Here is a 10,097-nt window from a genome sequence, read left to right as displayed (position 1 = left end):
CTCCTCTTACCGATACCTCTTTTGCCGTATTGGAAATCGGACTCGTTAGTGGTACACACGATTATCGATATATTTCATGGAAAACCATCGGCGGCTAATTACCAATGAGAAATTTCCCGTTGTTTCCTCCTCGCCTCTCCCCTGTCCCCCCGGCAACGTTCCACTATCGAACGGAAATTATAATCGGACAATTATAATTAACGAAATATATAACGCGATACCCGTTCGACGCGATTTCCATAGTTTGCTCCATGCAATAGCTACAAAGTATCATATTGTTATACTTTGAATCGACTAATTTTATTATTGGGAGATTATTGCGTCGCATTTTATCATTACAATGGGCCCTCTCCCCTCCCCCCCTCTTCTTCCGTCGCTCTACTTAACGCACATCCAGACGTTAAAGTTCGAGAGATACGGACGCAAAGCATCTATCTATCGTTTCCTCCGTCGCGATCTTCTTTCGCTATTAACCGCCATTTATTGTACACTGGCTGCCGTTTATTGTTGCATTACCGCGGCTAATTACCGCGGCAGTTGCCCTTTGACTCGATTAATAACAACGAGTGCGCCCAGCGATACCCAGCCACGTGCTGCGCCGCGTTTCCAAATTTGTTCTACGGGGAGTTTACGGGGTCGCCAACCGGTCCATCGAGCGCGGAGAGAAGCGGATAGAAAGAAGAATCGAAAAGGACGCGACGGGGAAAGGGGGAGAGGGGGGGGGAGGGTCTCCGTGAGAGAGGGAGACAGAAGAGGGCGATTCGTACCATTTGGCTCGGCTTCGACGTCGGTTAACGCAGCGGGGTTACCGCGGACGCCTCGACGGACACATTGAGGGCGCCCGCTCGACTTGATAATCGCTTGCCATTCATACACTTTTCATTGGATTGCGATTGAGCATTAAGAAACCGGGAGACCCGGGGGCTACGTCGCGCATTGCGTATTACGCCCGGGCGACGTATTAGCATTAGGAGGCATCATCTCGAGTGTAAACACTGCATGGGCACCGCGGATTTAGTCACAGTCGAGAACCGCGGGACGTCCCCGATATTATCGTCCCTTTTCACGTTTTTTTTTTCTTTTACCTTCGGCAGCACGTTTGCACCCCTCCGGCCGATACCCACCTCGTAAACGCGCCGGAGATCCATTAACCTCCTCAGGAACCGCTTCTTTTTAATTCGGTCTCGATCTGACTCGGTTTTAAGTCGTAGGATTTAAGTTTTAAATAAGACAGCGAGATAACTTTTACGTCTTTATTAGATTTACTAATACATCCAGTATATACAAATATTACATACGGCATCACATGACATTTTTGAGAGGTGAATATTGACATTTATATATATAAAGATTGTTTCGATATAATCCGACGTTTACTTCATTATAAAGAATACTAGGTGTATTTTCGGGGGAAAAGAAGCTTTTTTTTTATATAGAATATATAAAAGTTTAAGAGATAAAGATGCAATGAAAAAAATATTTTGATCTAGCAATTAAGTTACATTATTAAGCGATATTCTCTAATAATCTTTTATCAATAGACTCGGATTTACTTCAATTATTTCAATATAAAATTCAATATAAATTTCAATATAAAAAATATATAAAATTATAATTTTCGTAATGTCTTACGTTACAAGAAGAAATGAGACATAAAGTAAAATGCCCGTATAAAAAATTCTAACAGTAAGTGAGTTATATACCTCGCGCATTAGCTTTTCACGAGCCAATCTGCGCGTTAGCACGCCCGACGGGTCCCGTTCTATGTACATCCCTACGAGCGAGATCGACCCAAAGACATCAACGAAAGAAATATCTGAGGGAGGATCCGCCGGAACGCTGCTGACACAAGAAAGTTTCGTCGCCGATCGTGGGGCGGAGGAGAAGAAAGCGGTTTGTCGTTGGCCTTAACCGCGGAGGATTCACGGTTAAAGCCCACGAGCGGCGGACGTCGTTCATGATCCCCTTTATCCAATCCGTGAGGATCCGCGGGGCGTTAAATCCCTCACGGGAAAGCTCCGTAACTGAGCTCTCGCGTTCGCGCGCGCTAAGTCGGTCAGCTCGGTCCAGCCGAGCGAGAGGATCACAATACCGGCGCCGACCGCGGCCGGGCACATCCATCCCCGGCTCGCGCGTTCTCTCCCCGTGAAAATTAGTTGCGCGAGAAATCCATGCTAATGTCGGCTAATCGGCCGTAATCAGCCGTGAGAGCTGACGGCTGTCGCGAGTCGACGTACTGTGGAAGATCACGACGAGAGGCGGATCCTCTCCTTCGGGCCGCGTCAGCGGATTTGATCGCTGACGGATTGACGCGCGAGCGGGCGGGATTCGTATTGAAAACGATCGTGTTTCCACAATCCGAAACAGCCTATTCTCGGACTGTAGCGCGAACTGACAGGTCAAGATGTAAGTAGACTTTTCGGACTCCTTTCCGAAGCGCACAACGCAGCGTTCCTTTGGTCCGATTTATAAAATTAATAAGCCAGGATTTGAGAAGCAGTCACTGTTCATTCATTATTAATTTAAATCACATGATTGATTCACAGTAACTTTACAATTACGTTGAATCTTTAATTTATCTGTTAATACAGTTAAAAAATTTCAAGAATACAAAATTAATACATTACTTGACTTGTAAAAATAAAATAAAAAGATAAAAAGTATAATATGAAATATAATTTGCGATAAAAGAATACCTACATATTTGTAACACAAATATAATATGATCACAAACTCGCAATTAATTAAGGCTAGATAATTAACTGCATTGCAAATATTTGAATTGCTTTTATTGGGATGTTTCTAAAATTTAGGACTGAACAAGAAGCTGGACAACCGAGTGAGCCTCCTACTCAAGGGGAGACTTATGATCCTCATAAGAGTCGTATTACTTACAGACCAGTGTCGTACGTTCGTTTTCTTTGAACTATTCGTTTGATTCTAATGTTTATTAACACATTAAATACCGGATTTAATTAGCTCGTCTTTCCGGCAACATCAAAAAGAAATTTTCATATTAAAAGCATATCTTGATGAAATATTTAATATATGTTTAATATACATATGAATATTTACACTATGTAAAAGTACAAGAATCATCGTTCGCTAGACAGAACAAAATTAGTAACGGCTATAGAATAAAATTTAAATAAGTTGATTTAGTGTTCAGAAAAGGGAACTTAAAAAAAATAGATAGATTCTATAAAAAAGGATAATAATAAAGAATAGAAAAATATAAGATATATAAAAATATAGATAGATTAGATATGTAAAAGATATATAAAAATATATAGAGATTAGATTTTGCTATGAGTGAGTGTGTGTGTGTGTGTGTAATTTTGCAATTGCATCTTTTTTTCTCTTAATCCTTTCTAATCAACTACTCGTATACTGTCTCGATTATTGCAAGACTCTTCTTCTTGCAGAGACTTTGGATCTCTCGCGAACTTAATAAAAAGCGCAGCCGGAACAGGTCTCTTCGCCATGCCGAACGCGTTTGCCTGCGTCGGGCTCTTTCTCGGGATTGTCGGTACGGCGTTTATGGGATTGCTGATAACCGTGTCCCTTCAGTTACTCGTCAGAATTCACCATACGATGTGCATCCGTCTAAGGAAGCCCGTTTTGGTGTACGACGAGGTGGTAGTCGCCACTTTAACCACGGATGTGCGAAGACCATGGCTCTCGCCGCGCGCTGCAACGTTCGTAATTTCAGTAATCGCGTTATTTCACGTCGGATACCCTTACGGCACGACACGTTGCGCGATATCAATGCGATACTTTACACCGAAACGTAAACGATCATAGATATAATTATTAGGTGTAATGGAAGTGCATTTACGTTATTTTACGGTATCTTACTTCGAAGAGACAAGCAATATAGATAAGTGTACCTATTAAATATATTGGAGACATAGAGCGGTTTGAATTCTCAGTCGTTTTGCAGACTCATCGTCGATATCACCATGCTGGCGTGCTACATCGGGATTGGTTCGGTTTACGTCGTCTTCATTTCTGGCACCATCCAAGAGTGTGTAGACAGTGAAAAAGCCATCGGTCAAAGCTACTACGCGCTCATGATATTTCCACTTCTTTTTATAATGAACATGGCGAAGAATCTGGCGGATATCGCGCCGATTTCTATCGTCGGGAACGTTTTGCTCATCGCCGCCGGCCTCATTGGAATCGTGTATGCTTTGAAAGACGGAATCGGCGACACGTGGAGCCCGATCGGGCCGCACGTGGACGAATACCCGAAGTTCATCGGCGTGGTTTTCTTCAGTATGTGTTCTCCGGGGGTGGTGAGTCATTTAATAAATCAAATTAACTTCAGTTTTCTATAATTCATATAATTTTAATTTTCTCAAATTATATAGAGAATTGTTTTGCCCCATTTTTGTACTTGATATAATAACACGCATTCGATAATGACGTTTCGAATTACAATGTCTTTAGATATTGGCGATAGAACATAGTATGAAAAAACCATGGAATTACGTTAAATTTTGCGGAATACTGAACTGGGGCATGATATTTTTGGTCGTGATACACATTCTCGTCGGAGCTATTGGTTACTTGAAGTGGGGACCCGCTGCGCTTGGCAATTTTATCCGTAATCACGAGATACACGACGGGTAGTGTGCTTCCACTAACTATAAAAACTATGCTATAATTACTTCCAATTTTATAAATTTAATTATATAAATTTTCTACCCCTCCTTAAGTACAATTTAAATAAAACTTTTGCAGAATTTCTATATATTTAAAGTATAAAAATTAATATATTTAAACGTCAAGCATTAGAAATTTACAAAGAAAGATTATCCGCAAAAATTTTTTATGGAAAGCAAAAATATTCATTACAGAATGCGATTGCAAAGTTTCGTTACTTTTAAAATACTCTAAATATATTAATACATATACCTCACCGTTTCATTGATTATTTATAGACCGACGATAACGGCACTGATAATGCAAGCGCTGGCAATATACTTCACGTACGGGTTGCAGTGTTACATGCCCATTAGGATTCTGAATTACAGTTACATCATACCGGCCATCGAAAAAGGCACCTGGAGAGGAACGCCGTTCCTCTGGGATCTGATCATTCGCTTCGGCATCACCATCGTTACATGTAAACGACAATTTCTCTTTAAACCTCTTTTACGCGTTGTTCCTCTCTCTCTCTCCCTCCCCCCTCTCTCTCACTCTCTCTCTCTCTCGTTACCTTGAAGATAAACTCGGCCAAGCTCGATGGACCGCGGCGGATTGAATCCTCTCTCCCTTTATCTCGGAGCGACCAACTTCGTGGAATCGATCAATCCGTCCGATTACAGTCCGCTTTGGACCCAGATATTACTAAAGTTCAGGAATCCTTTCGCGGAATTTGATGTAGATACTCAATTTTGTCGAAGTCTCGTTTGACCGGGATCACTCCGGAGTTACTACAACGTTACTAACTGCGTTACTTGCTTTAATTTGCTCTAATTACGTTAATCGATACGCGTGCGCGTTGTTACTCGGCGTTACTACGGAAATTTTCTCGGAGATAAAGCGGGAGATACCCTTTATTCCTTGTATTTTGCAGGCATTCTGGCAGCGGCGATCCCGAAGCTCGATCTGTTTACCGGTCTGGTCGGCGCGATATGTATATCCACATTGGCCACGTTGATCCCGGTTACCCTGTACATCCTCGTACACCACGAGGATTTCGGAAAGTTTAAATGGAGACTAATACTGGGCGTTTCCATGTTATCCATCGCTTCTTTCGCGGCCATATGTGCCATAACGACTAATTTCATCTTAATCGTCAAGTATTTTCAATACGGGTGCGTAGCATCATATAAATAACAATATTATTTAAATCGAGATATTAATAATTTGTAATTGTAGAATATTACAATTTAAACAGTACTCATAGAATTTTTTAGAAAAGTTTAAAAAATTGTATTATGATCTGTTATTTTTAAACGTTTTCTCGATTAAACGAAAATCTGTTTGAAAATAATTTAAGGCAAATTTAACGATTTAAAAACTAAAATAGCTTTTGTGCTCGTCAAATAACGCTTCCAAGCTCGTTTGGGATCTTGATTATGGTATACGGTCGGAACATATTCGTATTTACGTCAACACAAAAGAACGACGAGATGACAAACTTTTTATTCTTTTCAGGGATTGAAGCCGGAGCGACGGCGGTGTTATCTTAATCTAGTCTCTGTTCGTAGTCCGCAGCCCGATGAAAATACCGTCGGCGCGCCTCGTAGCGTTTCCCATTTTTGTCTTCGGGCGCAGCTCTAAAGCCGCCACCGTTTACGCGCGATTCAGCCTAATCACGGCAGCTGCGGCGGCGGCGGCGGTGGCGGCGGTGGCGACGACGGCGGCGAGGCGGCTGGAAAAACCGCGAAAAAGGCGTGAAGCTCGTGAGGGACAAAAAGCGAGGAGAGCCAGAAAAAAGGAGAGAGAAAAGAGGGAATACGGCGAGAGAAGCGCGCGCGACGTATAATCGCGTCAGATCACCGAGGCGTCAATGGCTGCTGCTGCTGCTGCTGCTGGGCTTATCACGCACACACACATACACACATACACACACACACACTCACATACACCATGGGATATGAGGAGAGAGAGAGGGAGGCAGAGATACATGGAAACTGGCAGACACGTATCGACACGGCGAATGTACGGTCTGTACGGTCGTGTGGGTGCACGTGAAGGCCAGGGGGACGACGTTGCGCAAACGGCGAGAAAGAGAGAAAGAAAGAGAGAGAGAGAGAGAGAGAGAGAGAGAAGGAGGAGGAGTAAGGGCTATTTTCTTTCTCTCTCTATCTAGGAAAAGGAACCAAAGCAGCGACGGCGACGGCGGCGGTGGCGGTGACGGCGGTGGCGGCGGCGGCGGCGGCGACGGCGCGAAGAGAGAGCCTCAGCGGGACACGGAAGGGTGCTTTCATCACATAGAGGACACAACCCCTTTTAGTGGCCACCGCCGTTTCCCCGCCGGCACTCTCCCCCCACGTCCTAACCGTATAACCGTGTCCCCCGTCGCTCTTCGGGGGCCGTCCTCTCTTTCTCTCTCAGATTCGCTCTTATACAGACTCCCTATGCCTGGCCGCTCATCCGTTTGCCAGTTCAAGGTGGCTGCGTTCATTACCGGAGGATACACCGGGTGTGGTGTGGGACTCCACCGAACCCGCCGTCGGCTTCCCTCGCCGTGCTTCCCTTCGCCGACCAGTCCTCCCCGGGAGAAAACGTTCCGTTTAATAATTATATCGATGAGTCGCCAAGGACGCCGCAACGCTCAAGGTATTGCGTGAATTGTGAAAGCACCAGCCGCGAACGCGTTAAATTCACCGAGAAAATTCGAAAAGCGTCCTAAGAAATCATTCTAGAAATTATCATCTCTTCCGATACGTCTAAAAATTTTCTAATGCCTTATACTGTATATTATACAATTGTTTTATAAATTATGCACGTGCTTAATATTGTAATAATATTCGAATAATAATATTTGAAAAAGATATACGTTATAGACTTTTTTACTTATATAATATGCAAAATAAATTAGAAATACCGAAATTTTTATTAAAACTTAAGTTTCCAAATTGCGAACATAAAACACTAACAATAAGACATTTACATTGAAGAAGCGACAATAAATAATCGAAATAATAGATACATTAAATAAACGAATATATTAATTTTATCAAGAACTGACAATAAGTAGCTCAAAAAATTAAAAAATTGCTTCTAAATGCATGGTGAATCACTTGGCATTTTTCTTAAAAAGACTACATTATAAATTCATCGAAAAATATACTTCTAAAATATTGCCCGATCATTTAGAAACACTCGACGTATAGATTTGTATGAATTGTTACACCTGTTGAAACATGCAAAAGCAATCGCGAGAGCACGTGGAAATATCGACGTGAAATTGAACACGTGCGTGTCCCTTTCATAAATAAGTAACGACCGACCAACCGAGAGATTGTTACTGAGATTTTCCTTTCTAATTGGAACGAAACGAAGTCCCCGCGCGGAATGGCGGAGATTAACCGACCGCACACGAGCGCACGTGCACTTAAACAGCCGCTAATTGCTAAACCGAGAGAGGCGGTATCGCCGTTGAGCGCCTCATTCCGAGTTTCCCCCGTTTTGCTGACGGGGAAAGTAAATTTTTTACAAAAGCAGATAATTATTAACCCCCTCATTATCAGGAACGATGTTGGAGGCATACATCTGATATTAAAAGTTCTTGTTATAAAAAAAAATATACAAAAAAGTGACACAGTTACGCAAGAATCTTTTCATTACATTATGTATAATAAAATCTTTTTGCAAATTGATAACAGGTAAAGAAAAATTTAATACTTTGAGATGTGATTTTTATACAATAGATAGAAATCTCAAAATATTTTTGAGAAATTTCGATATTGATATAAGATATTAGATTCTTTTTAATAAAAGTTACATTTTATTCACCTTCCTTTATATTTATAATAAAATCGTTTCTATAGGATGTGAATTTGTAAATACATGTAAATCAAAAACTTTACACTTTAAGACGTGATTTTGTAGAAAAATATCAACATTCATATGAAATTCATAAGGTTCTTTTTTATAAAAATTCTTTATTTTTCTCTATATATTTATTAATAAAATTTTGTTTCTAAGACGTACATGGTTACGTATCAGCAGATACACACATGCACATAGCCAAGTATCCGCGTATCTTCGAAGACACACCCGCGCCTTCACGTTCACAGATATTTCGCGGCGACGTCGACGTCGACAAGTTCACGATACTTCCTAGGAAACTAATACGACGAGCAGAAGGAAGCCGCGTAGGAAGCGAAACGGTCGAAGGAGGCGGATGGTAAGACAGGATAAGCAGATATTAACCGAGTTTACGGTGGCGGTGGATGGCAACGGTGGCGGGAAGGAGAGAGGGGGGAGGGGGGGATGGAAAAGGGACACTGCGTAGCAACCAGAAGGGGTTTGCTCGCGGCTTTCCTTCCGCCGGCTTCCTCCACACTCTCGTGTTGCGAGGCTAAGATGGAGAAGAGGAACGAGCACCTTAGCCGCCGCCGCTGCCATCGCCACCGCCGTCGTTTCTCGCCGTCGGAAACGGGGAACCGGGCTTCCCTTATCTCGAGTCTGCAAGACTGCCTCCAGTAATACCGTGCGCCGCTAGAAACCCTTACGAGCGACGAGAACCCCGTGAAATATCGCTAAACGGCTTGGTACCCCTTTCCCACACCTCTTCCACTTCGATCTTCCACGAGCGATGATCATCCACTCCCGCCTTTTCGAACGCCTTTGCGCCTTTGCGACCATCCCTCCGCACGTGCACCGGCCGTAACCCCCTTTTTCCCTACGATATCCATACTCTCACCAGCGAGATAATGCATATTGCACCAATGACAATGAATACGACCTGTCGACTGTCGACGTTAGTTTTCTCTCGCGTTCAGTGATTGGTGAACGTCGCGCATCGGTTAGTCTCCGCAAATATCGGTGCACAGCATAGAAAGTTTTTTTTTATATAAGAAAGACTCTGTAGTTTTTATCCTTTTATATTTCGAGATTTTATTTGTTGCGATTTAATTTGATGCAATATAATATCCAATTCGCAATAATTTTTAACTATTCATGACTGCAATAACGATATGCTGAAAACGATACCTTTCTCTTCGTTTTTCAATTTTTTTTAAATTCTTAATTCGTCTTTTTAGCGTTATATAGTTATCGATTATGCCTTCACGAATCTTCACGATCGTCGGAATTTAGATTTAGGCGCCGACACGCGGGCATCTTCGCGCGGGACACGAAAACGGGTAACAAGAAAACGCCGAGGAAACGAACGAGCGCGCTTCATTATACGCGACGCCGACACGCTTCGTTTGTCCCCGGAAGTTGTGCTTCGGGAGGGGTGACGTCGACACGGGGAGGAAGGGATGAGATGCGAGGAAGAGGCAGAACAGAAGGGAGAGTGAGGTGTAAATGGGTAGCCGGGGCGGAGGGGACGGCTTGAATTAATACAATCACGCGGGGGTGGCTCACCACTCGCAGTCCGTGGCGAAGAGGGTGAGAAGCAACGAGAG

At 42.9% G+C, this 10,097-nt stretch overlaps 1 protein-coding gene across 1 annotated transcript; it reads left to right on the top strand.

The window, feature by feature from the left end:
- Window positions 1–1,865: 1,865 nt before the first annotated feature.
- Window positions 1,866–6,284, top strand: LOC105456169 (proton-coupled amino acid transporter 1-like). The gene is made up of 8 exons (XM_011700006.1): window positions 1,866–2,406; window positions 2,814–2,906; window positions 3,426–3,698; window positions 3,944–4,298; window positions 4,453–4,631; window positions 4,947–5,131; window positions 5,585–5,825; window positions 6,169–6,284. Coding segments are annotated over exons 1-8 (1,335 nt in total). The 5' UTR covers window positions 1,866–2,404; the 3' UTR covers window positions 6,176–6,284.
- The last annotated feature ends 3,813 nt before the right edge of the window (window positions 6,285–10,097 follow it).

Source organism: Wasmannia auropunctata, unplaced genomic scaffold (assembly GCF_000956235.1).
Source record: "Wasmannia auropunctata unplaced genomic scaffold, wasmannia.A_1.0 LD335737.1, whole genome shotgun sequence".
In the NCBI taxonomy this organism is placed as follows: domain Eukaryota; kingdom Metazoa; phylum Arthropoda; class Insecta; order Hymenoptera; family Formicidae; genus Wasmannia; species Wasmannia auropunctata.
This window is presented reverse-complemented; position numbering and strand designations above follow the sequence as displayed.

What these genes read in the sequence shown, in the direction of transcription:
- LOC105456169 (XM_011700006.1), top strand. An exon ending in CTCTCGCCGCGCGCTGCAAC is followed by an intron (nt 3,699 to 3,943) that starts GTTCGTAATTTC and finishes GTCGTTTTGCAG; the next exon opens with ACTCATCGTCGATATCACCA. An exon ending in CGGCATCACCATCGTTACAT is followed by an intron (nt 5,132 to 5,584) that starts GTAAACGACAAT and finishes TGTATTTTGCAG; the next exon opens with GCATTCTGGCAGCGGCGATC.